The following is a 24516-nucleotide window of genomic DNA, read 5'->3' as shown; positions in this document are numbered from 1 at the left end:
AAGGTTGAGAGAGAAACAAAGAGACAAAGATAAAGACAGAGACAGAGACACATATAGAGATAGATGGATAGACTCAAAGAGAGAGAGAGAAGGAAATAGAGAAACAGAGACAGAGAGCAACAAAGAGAGAGACAGAGAGACAAAGAAAGAGAGAGAGACAGAGAGACAGACAGACACACACAGAGAGAGAGAGAGAATAAATAAAAGTTTATGCAATCCAAGAATGATAATGAACTGGGGCCAGAAATGAAAAGGAGAGAAGGGGGTGGCTTGCCTTTGGGAAATTATGTAGTGCTTATAATGAATGACCTCTAGCTTCTTCCTGAAACAAAGGATCATCTTTTTAGCTTCAGAATTCTTCTGGTGGTGCTCTGTGACTGTGAGTCATGGAATACCATAGTCTCTGTAGGATTAAAAGCTGAGGGTCACCCAGAGGACAATGGAGAGGCATATGGCGGGTGTGGGTTGGTTACCACATATTATCAAGAAGGAATTGTTTGGGAGAAATTACAGAAAGGATGCCATCAGTCACACACGTGGCAGAAAAAGGAGGTGGGTGGATCCTATAGGAAGAGCCAGAGATGATTGATGGATGGCTTCACATGCTTCCTTGGTATCAACACAGTGTCAAGAAATTTAAAAGAAGTAATCCAGCATATTAGGAAGGCATTGTGTAGCAGAAACAGCCTTGGGTTTTAATCAGAGGAACTGGATTCAAATGCCCCCTTTCCACTTAATAACCTCTATGTTATAGGCACTATGCTAAGCATTAGGGATATAAAGAAAGACCAAAAAAAAAAAAAAAAAAATGATCCTAACCTCAAGGAATATACATTCTAAATGGGGATGGAGGATAGGGAGATAATGTGCAAACAATCAAAACATTTGGATCAAAGATCTTCCTTTATGGAAGAGACCATAAAGGCTCCTTAATTGATTCCTTGAATCTTTTCAAAAGTGTCTTCTTTCTCCCAAAAGCCTGGTATGATGTTTTTCATGATTTTTGTAATATAGTGGAAGGAGAATTGAATTTGGACTTATTATTATCCACTTATTAACCATACAAACATGAGCAAATGATTTTGCTCCTGCCTCCTTCAAAGTTACCATTGTGTAAAGAGTTTTGTAAACCATAAAACATAATGTAAATGCTATTTTCTAATAGTATTACAATCATTTTAAGATTGGAGTTGCTCTTTCTATCCATTCTTGATAGTTTTATATTTAAGGGAGGGAACATAGTTCAGGAAGTTGATGGCATTGGTGATAACCCTGGACTCAAGGAATCTTGGTTCAAATCCTCCCTCTGACACTAAATGTTTGACCATAAGGAGGTGTTTTAATCCCCCTAGCTTTCTTGTCCTCATTTGTAAAGTGATGGGATTCACTTGAATGGTCTTTAAGATAGAAGGACTTAATCCTTTTGTGAGATGGGTAGCCAGCCTTTGGTTGTCTGGTAAAGTCAGAAAGTGAGTTGCGTTAATCTTTTTTTTTAAACTCATACTCAAATGAGATTTTACATTTGTATTTGAGGCTAGTGAAAATAGAGATGTAATTATTTTCTCAACTAAGGATTCCCTGTAATCTGTTCATATACCTTGTGGAGCCCAGAATCATAAGGTTTCTTTTATCTCTAGACATAAGATCCAATTACTTTGATTTTTTTCCCTAATTGACTGTTTCTACAACACACTTATGGATTTTTCCTCCCTTTTTTATAGTTAAAAGGAAAAAAAGTTCAAAGTCAGAAGCCAAGGGGACAGTGACAAAAGTCACTGGGAAAAAGATTACCAAGATCATTGGTCTAGGAAAGAAAAAACCGTCAACAGATGAACAGACCTCGTCAGCTGAGGAAGATGTGCCCACCTGTGGTAAGAGGGTGTTTTGGGAAACTTTAAATGGGGAGGGGGTATTTTCTCTCTTCTTTGGGAGTACAGAATTTTACCTCCATACCAGCATTTCTGTTAAGGTCTCACCTCATTTGTAATTTTAATTATGACAACAAATTTGACCTTTGCACTCACTATCAGTAAGACTTCTTCCAAGAGAGAAGGAAGAAAGGAATACAGTCTTTGCATGAAGGATTGCCAATGTAGAGATACCAGGTGGGAGACAAAGTGAGAACAGTTTTAGGGAAAGAGGTCATCAGTGATGTTGAAAGCTCTTGAGGTCAAAGGAGGATAAAGGAGGAGATAAGACAGTAGATTTAGCAAATAAGAGATCTTTAGTACTAAGTTTTGTTAGAATGGTGGTTGTACAAACTGGAATGCAAGATATTAAGTGGTAATGCCTAGACAGGCAAATGGAGGAAGTTTTGAGAATTTTTGTGGCAAGAAGAAGCAGAGGAGAGGATTTCAGGGAGGTGATAGTAACTGACAGAATTGTTTTTATAATAAACAAATTCCTTTTATAAAGTATTAGGATCTTAGGAAATTTTGAGATGATAATGGACTGTTAGAAAGAAGCCCTGGGTTTGAATCCTGGTCCTGTTATTTGCTAAACATGTATTATTGGGTAAACCCTGGGCTTTCTCTTCTGTCAAGTCACTGAAAATTATTATGTTTTTTTTTCTCTCTTTGCACTTGAAATCTTATGATTTTGCAGTTCAGTTATTGTCTGAAGTCCCTTCTCACTCTAACATCCTACAATTGTCTTATCTTCCCAAGGATTTTTAGTGAACCCAGTTGGTAGGATACTAAAACCTGGGATTTCAAGAAGGGAACACAGATGGTGGAATTGCCCAACTTGGGGAATGGTGACAGATTTAGTGAGAGAACAGGAGGGAAGTTGAGATGGGAGGGCCCCACACTCTGCATGGGAGAGTCAGGGAATAGAAGCCTCATGTATTTGGAAGACTCGGCAATTAACCTTACTTAGTTAATTCTAACTCAACAAGGCTAGGTTTCTATTTGTGAGCATATAATCAAATAAATGGTTTTGCAGAGTGTCTGTCAGAGGCATATCCGATCACTGTAAATCAGTCGCCTTATAATTACCCATGTGTGTTTCTTTTGAAAGGCATCATCTACTTTTTTCAGATTTTGGTTCTCTGGAAAGAATATCTTTCTTGCACAAAATTTTTAAATTGTCACTTAATTTTGCATTCAGAGGGTGAGGGAGTAGGGATCAGACAAATGCTTTCTTCTGGATGTCAGTAAAAAGAAAATTATTTTGAAAAGATCTATTTCCAGCTGTAAGCCCAGCTGTGAAATATCAAGAAAAAGGGTGATCTCAGTAGAGGCCCAGCACTCAAATCCTGCCAGATTGAGCCTGCTGCAGCTGCTGATCTGCTTCCCCACAGAGAGGAAATTCTGAACTAGTTGGGCTGAAGACAGCCATGGCAGGGATGAGGTGCTGTGAGTTCGAAACTCAACTCTTCCATGAAATACAGTGGGAACAGCTGGATCGCAGTAGATTCTCACTGATAAAATGGATATAAGAAAAATAGACCTCCCACTTGGAAGGCAGATCAGTGGGTGAGATTCCTGAAAAGTGGGATTATTATGTGCTTTTAACTACAATTTTGCAGTCAGAGAATCACAGAAAGCACAGCTAAAAGGGATCTGAGAATAAAGAAAATAAAAAATGGCAGAGCCAGATGGGACCCAGCAATAGGAGGAACGATGGATGGGTAGCAAACATCCTGTTGAAGAATGTCAGAGATGAAAAGGACTTTAAAACCTAGAATGCCATAAGTAGAAAGGACCTGAGAGCACAGAATATTAGAACATAGAACATGGAATGTTAGAGCAGAAGGTGATCTAAGAACATAAGGAAGAGCTAGAAATGACTTTAGAACATGAAATGGTGGAATTAAAAAGACTTTCCAGACAACCTAGCCCAACCTAAATATTTAACTTCTCAGAAAACACCACAGGACTGAGAAGCACTTCTGGTCAGATGGCAGACAAATACGGCTTTTTAGGATTACTTAGAATGATCAGCACTGGTCCCAGATGGAAATGACCGTAGTGAACACCCAAAGCATGTGATTTGAGGATTTCAAAAGATCAAAAATATACTCTCAACTGACTTGCCTCAGTGACTGAAGTTCTTTAAGGAACTTGCTACTAATAGAGGAGCAATTTGAGATGTTCTTAGTAATCAATAGGGACAATTCTTTAACAGATAGATCCAGACTTACTTTTTCAGATAATTTTAAGCATCTCCAAAATAGTTCACATGGGGGTAATGGAGTAGAGGAAGCTACATTTATTCTTATCATGCTTTCATTCATCAAAACTGTTTTGAAATGCCTTTTGCGAAGTTATCATCTGACCACAGTTAACAACTACACCAGAAAATACATCTTGACATTTTATAGCTACACCCAAAATAAAATTCCCCAGCTTTATTATTTACCAGATCTGCTCTTTTGGCAGCTTTCAAAAGTCAATTATCTCAAATAAAATTGCAGAGCTCAGTACCTTCATTGCACATAGAATAGGGACAGGGACTATAATTTTATTGAGTGAAGGAATTAACATAATTTCACACATGGAGGGAATTCCCTTTACCTCTTTTACCATTGCTAGGTTTGCCCATGATAGATGTTTAACAGAGATTTATTGAATTTATTTTTAATTCAAGTTCATTCTCTCAGCTAGTGTTTACTAAGTGACTACTATGTGCCAGGCACTGTAATGTTCAACAGGTTTGTGTTCAGTGTCCATCCTCATAGGGGTACTCTGATGGAAATAACCATCATTTGCAAGTGGGAGATGGAGCTACAGAGAAACACTATGTTCTTAGGGTCAGAAAGCCCTAAGTTCAGTACCTACTTCTGACACCTGTGTGACCATGCACAAGTTGCTAATTTCCTTGACTCTCATTTTCCTCATTTGTAAATGGGAGATAAAAAACCAGTTCTTCCTGATAGGATTGTTGTGAGGATTAATTAGATAATATATGCACGAAAGGCAAGCTGGCTTATGTATGTGCTTGTATCTGCAATATTGATCATTGTGTTTGGCACAGAGTAAGTATTTAATAAATGTTTTTTGATTAATTGAGGTAGAAGAGGCAATGTGGTGAGAGGGCAAGAAGTGATCTTGTGGGGAGCATCTCAGTTTGTGTTTATCTATTGTCTGAGTAATCATCAGTATATCACTTAATCACCCTCTGAGATGTAACATGAGGATGTGTTATTCAGACTGATCTGGATTATTGTATACAGTTGGGGACACCTCTTTTTGGGAAATATGTCAAAAATTGTGGAGTGCATCCAGTTCAGGGTTCTTAGTGTGATGAATCACCTAGTTAGCCAGATGATGCAGTAGATAGACTGCTGAGCCTGGAGTCAAGAAGTTACCCCATAGCTTGAGAGCTCAATTTTTGTATCTGTAACATGAAAAGAGTTGGATTAGATAATTTTTAAGGTTCTACCCATCTCTGATTCTGTTTGATCATAGGGATACACATGGACCTTCTCACACTTAGCAGTTCCCTACCTCAAGTGGCTCTACCTTGTCAATTCTTCCAAAAGATGAACCAGAGAAAGGGCTGATACTTTTCCAAATGGAAACACTGTTAGTATTTTTCATTTCCTAATATGATAAAGGGAAGTTATTATAGTTATCCTGGAAACCATATTAAGTGAAGTTAGGAATTCAGAACTAAGTCTTGGACACTAGCTATGTAACCCTGGGCAAGTCACTTAACTCTGTTTGCCTCAGTTTCCTCATCTATAAAATGATCTGGAGAAGGAAATGGCAAACCTCTTCAGTATTTTTGTCAAGAAAATCTCAAATGGGGTCACAAAGAGTTGGATATGATTGAAATTACTGAACAACAAGAAGTGTGATGAAAAGAGTGGAGAGATCTAATCCCACATGGGGACTATATGTAGAGATTGTGAGTCTAACATAGAGAAAAGAAGACTTGGGGAAGCTGGGAGGGAGGGAAAGGGCCAGCTGACTGAATCAATGATCATTGTCCTAGATATGTAAAGAATTGTCATTTGGAAGAGGAATGATTAGCATTATTTTACTTGGTCCCAGAGGATACAGTCAGAGCCAAAGATAGGAAATTACATGGCAGGAAGTTTGTGCTCAGGAAAATATAAAAGCTTTTTCACCACTGAAGCAATCTAAAAATGGACTGGACTGGACTGGCTCATCAGATAATGAGTTCCCTCTCTCTGGAAATATTCCAGCAGAGGTTGACTAAACAACTACTGAGGATGTTAAACAGGACTTTTATTTACTGAATAGAGTTTATTATAAAATATCATCAAAAGTTAGCTTATCATGTCCTACCCTATCATTTTACAGATAAGGAAGCTGAGGCATTTGTCCAGTATTAAGGTTAATAAGAAGCCGAAAAACATGATGTAAGGCAGATATCAGACTACTGCCTACTATACTCTTGAGTTGGTAGAAACATCCCAGATTAAAATGTAATGGGGAAACAGCAAAATAAACAAAAATGCAATAAGATATAGATATTACTAATTTGGGATTTTCCAGATTAATATGTGCCCAATAGGAATCATTATCTCCATGTTAGTACCTGTTTTTGTTTGTCTTTAAAACCAATGGTGTACTGGGCTTGGAGTCAGAGTGACCCGAGTTCAAATTCTGCCTCAGACATTAACTGTGTTAGAATCCTCTCTGTGCATTAATTGTTTCATCTATAACCCATCTTCATGGGTTCATGACCCTAAATGGGTCTCGTACCTGAATGGGAAGGCTGTGAAATTATGATTTATTATCAGTAAAGATTTGCTTTGTATACCTATTTTATATACCTATATATCTAGGTCATGTAAAAATTCCTTGGGTGAAAAGGGGTCAGAGTTGGAAAAAGTGTAAGAAGTCCTGGTCTATAAAATGAGTGCATTGGATCTGGTATCTTTCCCTGGTATCTTTCAGTTCTGAATTTGTTATCCTATGTGGATCTAGAGTTCAGACCTTTGAAAGAGGTCTTTTTGGGAAACAAAAAATATCTTCTAAGACTACCTTCAGTTCTAAAATAATGGAATTCTAAACCTTGCTCAAGCATCAACTGATTGACTCAATAAATCATGACCTTTCTGGAATATTTGAATTTTGACAAGAAATTTTTTAAGTCAAAAAAAAGGTCACATATTTAACCCAATATGTTTTCCAAAACAGCTACAATATCTTCCCTTTCTTCTATTAGGAAATAAAAAATACTGACTTGGCATTTCCATTGGGAAAAGTGTCAGCTCCTGCTTTGGTTCATCTTTTGGGAGATTTCTGAAGAAGTGAAAGATTTTACCCAGGCAGAATATTGAATGTGCACAAGGGTCCATGTTTATCCCTAGATCAAAGAATATCATAGTTGGGTGGAACCTTAGAAATGATCTAAGACAACCCCCTCATTTTACATTGAAGAACTTGAGGGCTACACTTGTGGAGTGTCTTGGTCATGGGAATAGGTTGTTTTCTAAGAGGCCTAATCTAAATCTCCTCTCTACAAATCCTTTCTCTTTTCCTGGCATTTGGATTTCCCATTTTGAGGAAGCTGTGAGGTGCTCAGGATCTTTGATGTATTATTTTGATTTAAGCTCTGAAGTTATAATTCCAGAATCAGAGGCAATATCCAAAAAACTTAAAACAAGAAATGATAGTATTGTTCAAAACATAAAAAAAACTGGGATTGTTGACTAGTGTGATTTATTACTTTCTCCTTTGAGGACTGAAAAGAAATCCGAGGAAGAAAATAAAGGATCAGTCATTTCATAAAAATTTCAGGTTTAAGTAAAATGTCATTCAATCTCCTATTTGTATTAATTCTACTTGAAATAGAAACATGCTAAATATAAATTGGACAGCTTCTGGAAAGCCAGAGACTAAATCCAGGAATCCTTTTCTTTCCCCCAATATACTAACAATGCCTGCTGTGTCTAGTACATCATTTTCCAGAGAAGTCATGGTGTTTTAATGACATTTGGCCAAATGCAGTCTTGGGAATAAATTATATCCTGTGTGGAAATTAAATCGCTTTGGAACAAAGATTAATCCTTTTGGACCAGTGGGTTAGCATCTAGAACATCCTCATCCCACAGCCTAAAACATGATCCAATTCAATTCAAGAAACATTTGTTATAGCAATTACAATATACTAGGTGCTGGTTATAGAAAAAACAAAACCAAGAACAGTTTTGTCCTCAAGAAATTGACATTCTAATTCTAATAAGTGAAGGCAGAGAATATGCATTTAGAGGAGCAAAGGTAATGTGATTTGTAAGTGCTGAGATAATCAATAGGTCCAATATAGGTGCCTATAATTCAATACCAGCTAGTGCAGTGGATAGAACGCCAAGCCTGAAGTCAGAAAGGCTCATCTTCCTCAGTTCAAATCTGACCTCAAACACTTACTGACGAAATTACTTCACCTTGTTTGCCTCAGTTTCCTCATCGGTAAAATGAATAAGAGAAAGAAATGGCAAACTACTCTAATATCTTTGCTGAGAAAACTCTAAATAGGGTCATGAAGGGTTGGACATAACTGAAATGACTGAAAACAACAACAACAAAAAACTACTTACCAGAGCTGGAGCTCAGCCAACATAGCTTTTGAGATCCCAAGGCCACTATGAGGTGAGGGAGGAGGCAAAATAATATTAATAATATGTCACCACTACCACCACCATCACTACTACAGCCCTGCTACTATTACCATCACCACCACTACTATTACTACTACTACTACTACTATTACCACCACTACCATTATTACTACTACTTCTATCACTACCACCACTGCTCCTACTATATTATTACTATTACCATCATTACTACTACCATTGCTACTGTTATTACTATTACTACCATCACGTTAGTATTGCTACTATTACTACTACTGCTGCTATTACTATTGCTACTATTACATCACCACTGCTGCTACTATATTACTACTACTAATATTACCATCATTATTACTACCACTGCTACTAGTACTATTACTGTTATCATACTACTACCTGCTAATATGTTACTATTACCACTATTACCATCATTACTCCTACCATTTCTACTATTGCTATTATCATATTACTACCTGCTACTATGTTACTACTACTACTATTACCATTATTACTACTACCACTGCTACTATTACTTTTACCATATCACCACCACTATTGCTACTATATTACTACTACTACAATTACCATCATTACTACTACCACTGCTATTATTACTATTACCACCACCATTATGGCTCCTACTGTGATACTACTACTACCATTATCATCACTACTACTACCACTACTACCAATATTACTATTACCACCACCACTGTTTCTATTACTACTATTATCACCACCACCGCTGCTACCATATTACCATTACTACTACTACTACCATCACCAATACTATTACCACTTACCACCACTGCTACTGTGCTACTACTATTATTATTACTACCATTACTAATACACCACCACCACCACTGCTACTATTATTATTACCACTGTCATCACCATTACTGCTCCTCCTCCTCCTAATACTCCTCCTCCTCTTCCTCCTATTACTATATCTTGGTAAAGCTTGGCCCATAATCTGATCTTGACAAATGTCCATGATTGATTTAAATTTGACAATCATCCTCTAGCTGTTTGAAGAAGAAGCAATCTTTGAAATGAGAAAACCAAGTTTGGCACCCAACCCAACTAACTTAGGCAGATCATACTGAGAGCACTTAATTATGAAACAGAAAGGATGATGAAGAGGTCTAAAATGAATTGGGGTGTGTGTACATGGTGGGGGGGATGATGCTCATTGAGATCAGGGATTATCTGTTTCCTGTTTGTATTTTGTTGCCTATGACATGCACTTAAAAAAAACTTATTGTTGAGTATTAATATTATAGAAAGATCTGTGCAAATAGCTTTGACCTCCCAAGTCTTCCTTTAGGACTTTTTTGTTTGTTTGTTTGTTGAAACAGCCAAAAAACTCTCCATGTACAGATGGGAAAAATATGATGGAAAAACCTAACTTGTGTTTATGAGGATCCATTTCATTGAGAGCACCATCACTTGCTACTTTACCTTCAACTAGAGAAACAATCCTGACTGTATTACAAATGTGTCAGGGGATTTTGGATAAGTCACTTTAACTCTTTCTCTGTTTCGGTTTCTTACCCTGTATTTTGTCTTCGAGTATGTTACTTTGAGAAATAGTTTAAAAGTCAATTGAAACATAGGATCTTGTGTTTTGTAAACACAAGAAGACCACAGAGTCTCACTTGAGTAAATCTGTTTCTTGCTTTTGTTAATATCTAAGAAAAAGGCTTGTGACCTGAAGTAAGTTTTTTAGTTCTAGAATCATACTTCATAAGATTTGGAGCTGGAAGAGATCATCTCTCTAGCTGCTTCCATATTTCCAAGGGAAGAAACTGAAAACTAGATAGATTAGGTCTTATTTGTATATGTAATTGAGAAAACTTATAATGTTCAAAGAAATGTAATTCATGTGAATTTTGGAAATGTTTTTCCTATGCCACAAATTGAAAAAATGTTATTATCCCTTCATTCAGCTCAACAATTTAGTTCAATCAAGGTAGAGTAGTATTAAAAGAACTGGAATTCGCATCAGAGGACCTGGGTTTGAATCCTGCCTTTATGACTTTAGACAGGGTGGGAGTGGGATTGGAGGTGAGCAGGGAGAAAATTGGATTATCTCTAAATTCCCTTTCAAATCTAAACCCTGTGATCCAATTCAACTGTCTAGTCAAACCACACTATGAAATATAAACCTGCATCCCAACATGCCAACAATTATAAACATAAAACATTTATATCATATTTTTTAGAAAACAAACCTTAGAAAGTAGATAATTGTAAATGTTTTTATCCCCATTTTTTTTTCAGAGAAGGAAAGCAATGATAAGAGGAAAAGTGACTGCAAGGCCATACGGTTTGAGATTATTGAGGCCTAATTCAAATGCAGCTCTCCTTACTCTGTATAAAACCAAAGTTCCATTAAAAGAGGATGAGTTTATTTTTGACTTGGTCATTTTTGGGTTCCAACTTGGGCAAGCATCTAGAAATATTCACAAGACTGTGGAAACAAGACTGGAGCTTGAGAGTCAAAGTGGCACAGGAGATAAAAGTTTGGGAATCTATGTTGATCATTGTTGAAGCAGTGGGAACCATTGTGAATCATTCAGTTCAATACCATAAACATTTTTAAAGTAAATGGTATGGAGAATTGCCTCAACTAGAATACTTCCAGTAATGAGGAACTCACCCCTTCTTAAAGTATTTAGTTTTAATTGTTAGGATGTTCTTAATTATGGTGTGAAATCTGCATCCCTTCCTTTATTTTGGAAGGGAATAATAATTTTCATATTGGAAGGATGTAATCAATTTTCCTCTCCCTCCATTTCAGCAGAACTTTGTAGCCCAGAACAGCGTCTGCATGAACTAGGTAGTCAAAGGATGTACTTTCATTCATTTCTTCCATGTCTTCTTTGACACACTGTTTCTTAATCTGCAAACAGTTTGTTGCCTTCACAGGGTTGCTAGAAATAATAATGAGAGAATGTGTATAACCTAATCCTATTATTGTTCATGCTTAGGTTGTGTTACCACTGATTTGGGCAATGATCTGGAGCCCAGCACTTCCCCATTTATAAAATCAAGATGATGATTTTAGGATTCTCAGATGAATCAATAAAATGTCTTAAAAATACAGTCCTGTTGTATTATGAATGGACTACTCTTAGTTGGAGTTGGGTTAAAAAAAAGTTTAGCTTTTTATTTTCTTCTTATCCTGACATTCTATGATTATCAGCTTCCATTTATTCATTCAATAAATATTAAGTACCTATTGTGTGCCAGCTTCACAGTTCATAGAATTACTTATAAAGAGATATTTGACTCAGAATTTGATCTTAGTTTAATTACCAAACCAATATTTGAGTGCTCTTAAACTCATGATGGAAAAATGCACTCCACATCCAAACAGAGAAATGATGAATTTAGAGTGCAGATTGAACCATATTTTTTCTCTTTATTTTTCTTGCTTTTGGGAGGTGGGGAGTGGGGGGAACATGGCTAATGCAGAAAAATGTTTTGCATGACTTCATCTGTGTAATGGATATCATATTTCTTGCTTTCTTAATGGGTGGAGGAAGGCTTGTAGAGAGGAAGAGAATGTGAAACTGAAAATAAAAAGATAATTGAATTTTTTAAAGAAAGAATACCCTAGCCACATCTCTGACAAGTAGTTATGTAGGCTGCTAATTAAATACTTTCAGTAATGTGGAACTTGCTACCACAAGACAGTGTATTTCATTGTTTGAGATCTTTAGTTTTAAAATGGTCTTCCATTTATGAAGCTGAAATCTCTCTCTCTGTAATTAATACCTTTTGGTGTTCTTTGGAGGGCTTTTCTTTTGCCCTCTGTAACCTCTATTCTTAATTCTCTTGCATTTGAAGATAGCCACCCATTATTTATTAATCATAACAACAGCTGATTAGTAAAGTACTTTACATACATTATTTGTAAAATTTATTTCAATTAAAAATTCATTTTCTCACCCTTCTACCTTCCCCTATGAGACAGAGACAGAGAAAGACAGAAGGGAGACAGAGATACACACACAGAGAAAAAGAGACAGAGAGAGGCAGAGACAGAGAGACAGTGAGAGAGAGAGGCAGAGACAAAGAAGACACAGAGAGACACACAGAGACAGAAAGAGAAGAAAAGATTTGAAAACTTTTTCACATGCCTTGAGTGAAAAACAAACAAAATATTTTCCCATTTCCCCCCACCAATATATGATATTTTAAATATTTTGTTTCAAATCATATGTTGCAATTCATGCTAAGCATTTTATTTTCTATCATTGTTTTGGACCATAATATAAATGATTCCCCTAAAGCCCAGCATTGAAGTTGTGGTACCTGGAACAAAAACAGACTTTGGGAGCACAATTCACTTCTAACCTGATCTTAAGTGCAAAGAATATATGGAATACTCTGAGTTCTTGGGGAACTTTTTTCTCTCTTTCTCCATTTACAATTTTATAGTATTGTGGAATGGATTTATTTGACAAGTATTAGCTTCTTTGAATCCCATCCCCATTCCTCCCCTGCTCTCTTCCTTGAAAAAGAAGCTAGAGAGAGCTACCATAATTCTAACCAAGCCCCCTCTTTTCTGGGACAGATAAAGTGTCTTAACATTTGTTTTTACTGCAGGCTATCTAAACGTGCTCTCGAATAACCGCTGGCGGGAACGTTGGTGCAGAGTGAAAGATAATAAGCTCATTTTCCACAAGGACAGGACAGATCTGAAGACCCATATTGTTTCCATCCCTCTCCGCGGCTGTGAAGTGATTCCAGGCTTGGATTCCAAACACCCCTTGACATTCCGTTTGCTTCGAAATGGGCAGGAAGTCGCTGTACTAGAGGTGCGGTATGTGTGAGGGGCCGGGCTTCCCAGGGCTGCACACCAGATAGTATTTCCCTGCTGAGAAATGGGCTCAGACTCTGCTGCTGATCCAGATTCTTCATATTCTGTCCTACTCTTATTTTTGTTCTGTTTTTCTGCTTTCTTGCCTTGGTCTTTTCACTCTGATCTGCGTGCTGTATTCTATCTACCTCTCCTATACCTGATCCGCTTTTGAAAGATCATGGCTTGAGGTCAAATGTGGCTTCAAACACTTTACTAGGTATGGGCAAGCCACTTAACCCTGATTGCCAGGAAGGAAGGAAGAAAAATAGGAAGGAAAACAGGGCATAAGGAAAATAGGAAGGAAAAGGAAAGAGAAAGAAGGAAGGAAGGAAGAAAAATAGGAAGGAAGAAGAAAAGAGAGAAGGAAGGAAAGTAGGAAGGAAAGAAAAAGAGAAGAGAAAGAAAGGGAGAAGGAAGGAAGAAAGGAAAGAACAAAGGAAGGAAAGAGAGAGAAGGAAATAGGAAGAAGGAAAGAAAAAGGAGGGAAGGAAGAAGAGAAGGAAAGAAGGAAGGAAGAAAAATGAAGGAAAACAGGGAAGAAAGAAGGAAAAGGAAAGAGAGAAGGAAAAAAGAGGAAGGAAAGAGAGAAAGAAGGAAGGGAGAGAGGAAGAAAGGAAGCAGGAAACATATTTTAAAACTATTCATTCAAATCCATTCATTCAAAAATCCTTATGAAACCAAGCAATGACTTGGTTCTGTGTTTGTTGATTGGTTCTGTGTTTGTTGATTGGTGTGGGAACACAATTCTGTTCTTTGTGTTTGTTCTGCCAAATCCCATTCACTTAGTCATTCACCAACAAATTCTCTCAACAAATATTTAATAAGTACTCACTCTGTCCAAAGCACTTTACTAGTAGTTGAATGTACAATGGCAAATATTAATCCAACCCCTATCTTTAAGGATATGAAGCTAGGTGTCTCTGGACTTCAATTTAAGAGGACTCCTCTTTCTGAATTAAAATTTAGCTCAGACATTATATGAAGTATGTGACCCTGGGCAAGTCACTTAACCCAAACAAGCCTCGGTTTCTTCATCTATTAAATGAACTGGAGAAGCAAATGGCCAACCAAAGTAATATCTTTGCCAAAAAAAAAGTCCAGATGAACTCACAGAATTGGACATGACTGAAACAATTGAATAATAATCTTCAAGGAGGTCCTTTTATTTACCATCTATTATAAGTAATGCTATTATGTGAGAAACAGATACAAATAGCAATCTGCTTACCAAATCTAAAGATCAGTATTTGAACCCAAACCTCTCATTTTATAGAAGAGGAAACAGACCCAGAAAGTTTTAAATGGCTTACCAATTATTGTAAAAGGAAATAAGGCAGGATTTGAATGTAGTACCTCTGGCTCTAATCCATCATTCTTTCTGTTATACTCCCTGATAAAATTCTTGCTTTTGTATTTCTTTAAAAAGAATTAGGCAGATAATGCTATCTGAAAGACTGTTAAATAAAAGAACCTGTTCTTCATGATCCCAGAAGACAGAACCAAAAACAATAATAGAGGAAGTTATAGAGACCCAGGTTTAGGCTCAACATAAGGAAAAGCTTCCTGACAATTAGTTGGCCAACAATGGATATTGGGCTACCTCATGTGCTAAGTGAGTTTTCCATCACTGAAGCATTCAAGAAGATGGTCTAGAACTATTTATCAGAGATGTTGTGAAGGGAATTTTTCTTTAGTTTTGAGTTTGACTAGATTCGGTCTATATCAGAGGGAACAATCATGCTATTGAAATCACAGATCCTTAAGCATGTCTCCAAGAATTATAGAGATAGCTATTGCCTAAGAAGAAGGGATTAACATTTTTTAAACTTTTGGGGTCCCTTATAACTCTTTTATTTTATGATCTTGGGATTTTAGAATCTGAAGTAGAGGTGAGAAAAAGAAGGCATCAAAACTCATACTTTGTTGTGACAGTGGATTTGACAAGACTAAGCCATGTCCAACCTACAATTGAGTCTCTCTCAGAATTAAACAAAGACCAGAAATCTGAGTATGGAAGCAAAGCCAAAAACTTCTTAGGGCCCACTCTTACCTCTGAATGCAAGTCATTAATCCATGGCAAGAAAAAGTACAGGCAGATCATGCTGATAATGGCAAAAGGGTGAAACATGGGAAGTATTTATTTAGTGAAGCTCTCAGTAGTAGGCAGTTCAGACAGGTGAGAAATTAAGCATCAAGGAGGTCTGTCAGTAGGTACAAAAATCCCCAGTCAGGAGGTGGCTGAGGTTTAGGGGCAGAAATTCATTTATCTTTCTCTCTCCTCTCTTTCACTTCCTTCCTTCTTCCCTCCCTCCCTCCCTCCTTCCTTTTCTTCCTCTTTCCTCCCTTCCTTCCTTCCATTCATTATCTCATGCAGATTTATTTATCTCTCAAAATATCAATTTCTTAATTTGTACTATGAGCCTGAAGTCGTAATTTTGAGGCTGTACTAATTTAGATAGAAGTATAGTCAAAATCCACTTAAGAACTTTGAAGGTGGAGATGGAAAGGAAATCAGAAGATCTCAGAGACGTTGTTTGTGTAGATACAATAGATATTGGCAATGTTCTGAATAGAAGGTAGCAGGAGGTGCAAGGTACTGTGAGAAGAAATGGTTAGTATTACCCCAAGACTTTGTCTGGGGAGATATGCAGGGTATGAAAGGAATAGTCACCAAAATCATAAGTAATCTGATTTGGAGTTTTTTTTTTTTAATCTATATTTTTGTTTGTTAGGTTAAGTTTTAGGTGAATACCAGTTTTATGATTTTCCTCATCTAGAGTCATTTCATATGATAGTTGCTTCGGTATATGACAAGTCCTTGAAAAGCAGCATTTTTATAACTACTTCTAGAAATGAAGGTTCAGTTCAGAAGACTCAGATGAATGGATATACTTCTCAGATCCTGAGTGGTTGATCCAGCATCTTGAGTGATGGCAAGAGTTTAAAATTTTGATCAATATCTCCAGTGGCTAAAAGCAAGTGTTTTTTTTTTTTCTTTTGTCAGAGATCCTCAGGACCAAAGTAAACAGACTTTTAAAGTATTTGTTCTATTTTTTTTCTAGTTCTAAAAAGTGTACTAAAGCAACAACTTTCTCCCAACCATAGATACTATCAGTGCAAAGCCTAGAGTTGTATTTTGTTATGTCCACTCTTAAAACTTCCCCAATGTTGGTAGAAGCAAAAATTCTGGATTTAGAGCTAGGAAACCCAGCTTTGGGTTTTATAAACTCTTTGTTCTTGAGTAAGTCACTTGGATGTCAGTTTCCTTATCTGTGTGATGGGGATAATCATAATATTAATGCTCTGAGTATAGTAACAGTGAAAACAAACATTTAAGCACCTACTATGTACCAAGCACCTCTACTAAGGGTTGGGGATACAAAAAGAAGCAGAAAATTATCCTTGTCTTAAAGGAGCTTAGAAGTCGAATAGATAGACTATCTTTTTTTTTCATCAATACCTTGTAAATTATATACAACTAATAGTAAGATATTCATACATTGTTGAAGTTTTGGGCTATATTCTTTGAAAGATTGTGTCTGTTAAGGCACAAAGATTGTTATCTGCCTCAGTTGAAGCAATATTTTAACCAATGAAATCACAAATCCATGAAGTATTGAATTAAGTTTAATACAGAGAAATGAGATAACTACATTGATTATAGATTCAGAGGCAATGGTGCTAGCCTCAGATGGAAGACCTTTTGGGCTGCTTATTAACTTGAAACATCATAAATTAACATAATCTATGTTCTATTTTATTTTAACTATTTCCCCAATTGCATTTTAAGCTACTTTGAGCTGGATTGGGAATATTGTGGGCAGCATCCTTTATGCTTCTTCTTTAAGGGAACTTGGAGGATATCAGGCCCAACCCTTATGTTTTGCAGGTGAGGAAACTGAGATAATGAAATATGATACCTGAAATCTCATCATTCCCCCCCCCCCCCCCCATTTTATTGTCATTTTATTGGCTTAGGGAATTTTTGATGAAGGAACTCCCTCTACTGATGGAAATTCGAAAGTGCTCTGTGGTTTATAATTGTAGAGAACTGTTTGGGCATTGAATTTGTAGACTAGGGTTTCACAGCCAGTATGTGTCAGAGGTTGAGCTCTTGTTGACTCTGAAATCAGTGATGTGCCGCCCCCTTCCCCCCATGCTATGGTTTTAATGGTACTGATAATAGCCTCTTGAGTACTTTAAAAATATTTTTATCTTTTAAAAAATGTTATGTTTGGGAAGGTTATTTTATGCCTGACACATGGAAACAAATGAATAGAAAAAAAAAAAAAAAAAACATTTAGCAATCACTTACCATATGCAAGGATCTGTGTTAAGCACTGGAGGTATAAATAGAAAAGCATGACAATCCCTCCCTCCATTCTAGTAGAGAACACATATAGGAAGGAACAGTTGAAAGGCAGAAGGAAAGACCCCATAGTCCTTTAAATGGTAAAGTGGGTGCTAATTAACTGCTAAAATCATAATCATTTCTGATGTCCAACCATTTGACTTTCTAAGAATTTGAGGATGAGAACTTTCTTTTTTGTATTTTTAGTAGCTGTGGCTACTGAGGCAGGGGCTAAAGGTTTGCAGAGGCAGTTGTTGGGAGAATCCAACTCTCCACAAAGACTTATTCCCTGGATGATGGATGTGGGAGCTAAGTTGGAAGCAAGGCTAATGATCTGGGGATTCGGGAAGAGAGCAACACTATTCTTGGAGACCTTAGGCTTAGAAATCTAGGTTGCCTCTAAATGGGTATGCAGGAAGTGGTGTTTGGAGCTATCAAAAAGTGAGTCATTTATAAAAGTATAAATCTTTATTGGATACAAAAGAATTTTTTAAAGAATATAATAAATTCAATATAATAGTTTTGAAAATGCCATGCTTCTGCCTCCTGAAGCTCCTCAAATTAACTTTTTTGCACATTAAAAAAATCTAGAACAACTCTCTTTTCTACATTTTTGAGTACTCATTCCTAGAAAAGTCAGGGATCCTCACATGCTTTTTAAGAACATGCAAGTGCCTTCCAAAATGTTTCTGATGAGTTCAGTGTCATCCATTTACTTCCATTTCCTCTTGAGGTCCATCTCTTAGTTCTAAAGTACTTCTTCCTATGGAGGTGAAATCTCTACTTTTTAGCCTTTGTTCTTCTTAATCATAGAAAAAAGGACAAGTCTCAACTGTCAATGCTTATGGTGCTTTTAAGGCTATTCTTCTTCAGGCTATATATCCCAATTTTTAATAAAAATAATTACTATTTGGTGTGATTTCCAGTCCTCTTGCCATCTTGGTCCCCTCCTCAGCATATATTTTAGCTTGTTAGGAAGTACAGATCAGAACACAATATTCCAAATGGGTCCCGATCAAAGGTCAAGGATAGCATCAGAATTTAGATAACATATACCCTTGTTATTGCAGTTCAAGATTATAGTCTTATTTATTTTTAGCAGTATCATCATGCCTTAATTCACATTCAGCCTATGGGCACTAAAACTCATGAGTCTTTTTTTTTTTTTTTTTTTTTTTTTTTTTTAACGTGAGCTGTTCTTTTTTGTATTTCTACATAAACAGCTTCTTAACTCTGTCTGCCTTATCCTATACTTTTGTGGTTAATTTTTTTTTTTTTTACCTTTACATAGGCACTTTATTAAATTTCATCTTTTAAAACTCATGATGAAATTTAATAGGAATATATTTAAATCTCATAAATGTCTTCACAGGAGGGCCAGCTGGTATTGTTTTACTCCAATTTAGGTGGGTAGATTATTGTGACATTTCCAAGATTTTTTAATTACATTTAAAAAAAATTAATAAACATTCAAAAGAGTCAGGTTTCCTTTATTGTTTAAGAATTATAGCTGTATTCTGTAATAACACTTTTCATTCTAAAAGAGAGTTGGAATCAGGATCTTGAATCTTATCAAAGTTGAATTAGTTACTGAATTACCAAAGGGACCCTTTTATAAGGAGAGGCAAATTTGGAACAGTATTCAGATAATCCTTCACTGCATTCCTAATCTAATGCATCATTGTGGTGGTGATTCAAAGGGTCTGTCAGGTCCTGCCAAGTGTCACTAAGTGACAAAGTATGTGTTTGTTGTCTGGAATAAATAGATTCAGAGAAGTTCAGCTGATGTGACTGATTTCAAGTGATTTTTTCAGCCATGTCAACTCTTGAAGATCATATATTGTTATATAGGGGCCGCAATTACTTTGATGAAGGCGGTTTCCATGGCAGTGAAATTGCAGATCTTTTTGGTATTGAAATAATAGGGGAAATTATAATTTCACCTTACAATTAAATCTATTTAATAATGGGATGAGCTTGCACAGGACATAGTGAGTACCCCATGCATGGAAGTATTCAAGTAGAGCTTGAAAGACCAACTTGAAAGTAATGCTGTAGAGTGGAAGTATCTGCAGGCCACAAGTGGCTGGCAATATTTTTAAGTAAAGTTTGAAACAGATTAAAATGTAAATGGGAAATATTTAACAAAATAACTAAAATTACAACAATATATAAATAATATTATATTTAAAACCTAAGTCAATTTATGGTTCTCTTTATGTATGGATTGGTGGCTCTGGACTCTATGTGAGTTCGATACCACTGTTGTAGAGTACCCAAATGCTGAGGAAAAATTGGACAACGTGACTTATGGTTTATTATGTCTCTGTAAGTTTGATTTCTAATGTACCATTAGAAATTTCTCTGTTAATTCTAATGTAGCTCATCATTGATGAGCCTAAGAATGGGTCTCCTGTTGTAGGTCTTACATGTGTGTTTACAAAAGTTCACTCAAATGTCATCCACTGCTTTGGTGGCCTAGTTGGCCCTGAGCCTTGTGGTGATGGTTTTCATAGAATATTGCTCAATCCCATCAAGCCCACACAGTGGGTGTGGGTAGCTTCCTGTGGAGATGGCCTCTTGCCTTCCTTTTACCCCCTTCGAAGCCTAGATTTTTGAGTCATCAGTGCCCACTTTTTCTGTGTCCAGATGTGCCAAGTGTGGAAGAGGCAGTTATTTTTCTGGCATTGACATTTCCAGCTCCATCTGTATTTTATCAAAAATTTTAAAGGATGTATTTACAGGCCTATGTTAAGTGATTTTAAAATTTATTTCTGCTGGGGTGAAACAGATCCATTTTTAATGTGCTGGAGTACATGAGAGTACAATATTTTAAAATTTAGGCAAAGCATTTCTAGGGGAACATTAGTGAAATAAATTTCCAGATTGGGCAGCCAGGGAGAAGTGATAGGCTAGATCATAGATCTATCATAGATCACTTTGCTAGAGGTGATTGAGAACATCTCATTGAACTCCCTAATTTTGCAAAAGAGAAAACAAGTCCAGGTCACACAGGAAGTCAACTACTTTGACAAGATTGAGCCCAAGCAATCTAACTCTAAATACAGTATTTATTTTATATTTTTTTCTATTATATAAATCTGTGTGAATAGATGAGAAAACTGGGCATGTTTTGGGCATGGGCCATACAGCCGACCTTCATTCCTCTCCTGGCTGTACTTCTGACTTTCAGATTTCATCTCCTGCCCCATTTTCAGCTTCCTTCTTCATGTTGTCTTCTCCCATTAAAATGTAAGCTCTTTTGGGTAGGGACCATCATTCTTTTGTAGGTTTAATTATTATTCCTAGTGCTTAGCACAGTGCCTGGTACATATTAAGTGCTTAATAAATGCTTGTTGCCTGATTCTTTGCTAAATTTAAATTAGAAAAGAGAAGTTTTAGAGGTTCATGGCAATGATTTTACAAGTTGTCATGTAGAAGAGAATAAATTTGTTCAATGTGATATCAATGGGACCTAGAAACCTTAGGACCTGTGGATACAAGTTAAATGGAGCAGAATTTTGGCTCAATATTATGAAAACCTTCTGGACAATTAGAGCTGTCCAGCATCTCATGGTGTCTATGATCATTTGATGAATAAAAGAACAAATGAATAATTATTATTCCTAGTGCTTAGAACAGTCCTGGTACATATTAAGTGCTTAATAAATGCTTGTTGCCTGATTCTTCCCTATATTTAGATTAGAAAAGAGAAGTTTTAGAGATTCACTGATTTTCCAAGTTGTCATGTAGAAGAGAATAGATTTGTTCAATGTGATATCAATGGGACTTAGATACCTTAGGACCTATGGATACAAGTTAAATGGAGCAGAGTTTTGTCTCAATGTTATAAAAACCTTCTGGACAATTAGAGCTGTCCCGCATCTCATGGTGTCCATGATCATTTGATGAATGAAAGAACAAATGAATAATTATTATTCCTAGTGCTTAGAACAGTCATGGTACATATTAAGTGCTTAATAAATGCCTGATTGTTCCCTATATTTATATTAGAAATAGAAAAGAGAGGTTTTAATTTAGAGGTTATTGGTACTGGTTTTCTAAGTTGTCATGTAGAAGAAAATAGATTTGTTCAATGTGATGTCAGTGGAACCTAGAAACCTTTACGACCTGTGGATACAAGTTAAATGAAGCAGAGGTTTGTCTCAATATTATGAAAACCTTCTGGACAATTAGAGCTGTCCAACATCTCATGGTGTCCATGATCATTTGATGAATGAAAGAACAAATGAATGTTGCAGATACTAGTCTGTTTCCTCATTTCATTCCATAGCAGGCTCTGTAGCCCACAATTCCCGTGGTTCCCACAGGGATGATACTCATGTTACATCAGACTCATTGGTATTTCTTATTCACCCCTTTGGTCATATGGTGATTTGGGAGATTAAGATGAGAATCAAATGAGATCATATATTTCAAGGATGCTGGAACCATAAAGTGCTGTAAAAATTATCATTTGCTCTTGAGGGTCATTTCACTACATTTAAAACTCTAGATTCTCTCATATTATTATTAAAGATAAACTCCCAAGGTTCCTAATGAGTATTATCTTGGTAATAATAATGATAATTAATAGGAAGACTAAATGAGTTAACTTGTATGAAACATTTTGTATTAAATTTTAATGTTAACTATCACCAATATCATCTTCTTCATTAGGATACATGTTGAGAAGAAGGCATTATGGTCAGGGAGTGGAATAATGCAGATTAAAAACTAAGAATCACAGGCCAACTCTAATAGATTTGTGATGGAGAGAACCATTTGCATCCAGAAAGAGGGCTAAGGGGACTAGATGTGGATCACAACATAGTAATTTCACCTTTGTTGTTGTTTACTTGCTTTTTTTTTTCCTTTATGATCTGATTTTTCTTGTGCAGCATGATAAATATGGAAATATGTTTAGAAGAACCACACATGTTTAACCTGTATTGGAATATTTGCTGTCTGGGGGAGGGGGTGGGAAAAGAGAGGGAGAAAAATTTGGAACACAAGGTTTTGCAAGGGTGAATATTGAAAACTATCTTTGCATATAATTTGAAAATATAAAGCATTATTAAAAAGACTAAGAATTAGGAGTGTATAAGACCTATTCAGTAGACTCATCTAGCTGGAGTAGAGGATTTATATTGAGAACAGTAGTAATTGTTATTTTTAACAGATTCTATCAATAATTTCTAAGTTGACTACCAAGTCAACTTTTCATTTCTGCCTCCTGGTTTCCTTGGCTTCTTTCAGGTCTACAATAAAAATCCCATATTCTGAAAGAAGCTTTTTCTCAGTCCTTCCCTCTTATTACCAGTGGCTTCCTTCTATTGATTACAACTAATTTATCCAGCATGTATCTTATTTCTTCATAGTTGTCTTCATGTTATCACTCCCAATAGATTGAGAGCTCCTTGAGAGCAGAGAATGAATTTTACCTTTCTTTGTATTTCCAGGACTTAGCATTGTGCCTGCTGTAGACAATAAATATGTTTTGACTGATTACATAAATAACTTCATACTTGACCCATCAGACAATTGATTTTGTCACATATTACCAGTAGTAGACTATTTGGACTTCCCCAAAGCCCTATATTATTCCCATTTCCCTTCTATTTTGTTGGGAGGGTCAATTGTAGAATTGTGAATAGACTTAATGGTCTTTAGTGAGCATTGTAAATATCAAAGCCTTTCAGGAAGTTGATGCAGGGGACGTAGATACATACACAATGACATGACTGGTGGTTTGAATATAGTGCCTTCCATCTAATGGCCAAATCATGGTACTTTTTAATTATTTAAGTGACAGTCTACTTTTTTTATAGCTCATGGAAGTAGAATAAGAATTAAATGTGAGCTACTGTTGCTTATGGGAGCACTTGTAGGGGCCCGTCTGGGACTAGTTATGAAAACCATAAATAGAGCAGGGAGGAAAAGCTAAGGATCTCATCAACCTTAATATCACTGGCTGCTGAGTATCAGATATCATGGCAGCTGTTGGTCCAGCTGCTTATGCTTGCTGGTCTGTCTTATTTCAGTAGTCTTGATATCATTTCCACTCCTAGCTCTGTTTCAGCCCTGTCTTTATTTTTGTTTTTTACAATAATCCCATGAGGTAGATAGGGAAGGAATTATTTTCCTTATTTGACAGAGGAAGAAATTGAGATATGGTTTCTTTAAGTGACTCCCCCAGGATGATGTAATCACTAAGTGGCAGAGTTGGGACCCAGATCCATGCTAGTCCATAGTTCTTTCCATGATGATTTAATATGCATATTAAAACTTATTCTCAAGTGGATGTGGAGCCATAGATAAAACAAAACAAAACAAAAAAAATGGGGTCTAAAGAAAGTTGTTTTAGATATAACCCAATTTTTTTTTAATTTTATTTAATAGCCTTTTATTTACAGGTTATATGTGTGGGTAACTTTATAGCATTGACAATTGCCAAACCTCTTGTTCCAATTTTTCCCCTCTTTCCCTCTACCCCCCCCCCAGATGGCAGAATGACCAGTAGATGGTAAATATATTAAAATATAAATTCGATACACAGATATAACCCAATATTAATGGGCACTTTTCACACTGCTTTTATAGACACAGCAGAATACTTTGCTGAAATCTGAATAATTTTGTTATTTGTAGGTATATTTGTATTGTGAATTTAGTTTTGGTTATTGGAAAAAAGGATGATTCCTTCTTATAGCACTTTAAAGTTGACAGGATACA

General features: G+C 36.3%; 1 protein-coding gene across 4 annotated transcripts in view; it reads left to right on the top strand.

Moving 5' to 3' along the window:
* AFAP1 (actin filament associated protein 1) overlaps window positions 1–24516 on the top strand; it is a 222814-nt gene that overhangs the window by 156762 nt on the left and 41536 nt on the right. For all 4 annotated transcript variants that reach the window (XM_003773408.3, XM_031941769.1, XM_031941768.1 and 1 more), the window contains 2 exons: window positions 1722–1871; window positions 13175–13386. In XM_003773408.3, the coding sequence (XP_003773456.1) occupies window positions 1722–1871; window positions 13175–13386 (362 nt within the window). The remainder of the gene's footprint in view (window positions 1–1721; window positions 1872–13174; window positions 13387–24516) is intronic.

This window comes from Sarcophilus harrisii, chromosome 6, assembly GCF_902635505.1.
Source record: "Sarcophilus harrisii chromosome 6, mSarHar1.11, whole genome shotgun sequence".
NCBI lineage: Eukaryota > Metazoa > Chordata > Mammalia > Dasyuromorphia > Dasyuridae > Sarcophilus > Sarcophilus harrisii.
This window is presented reverse-complemented; position numbering and strand designations above follow the sequence as displayed.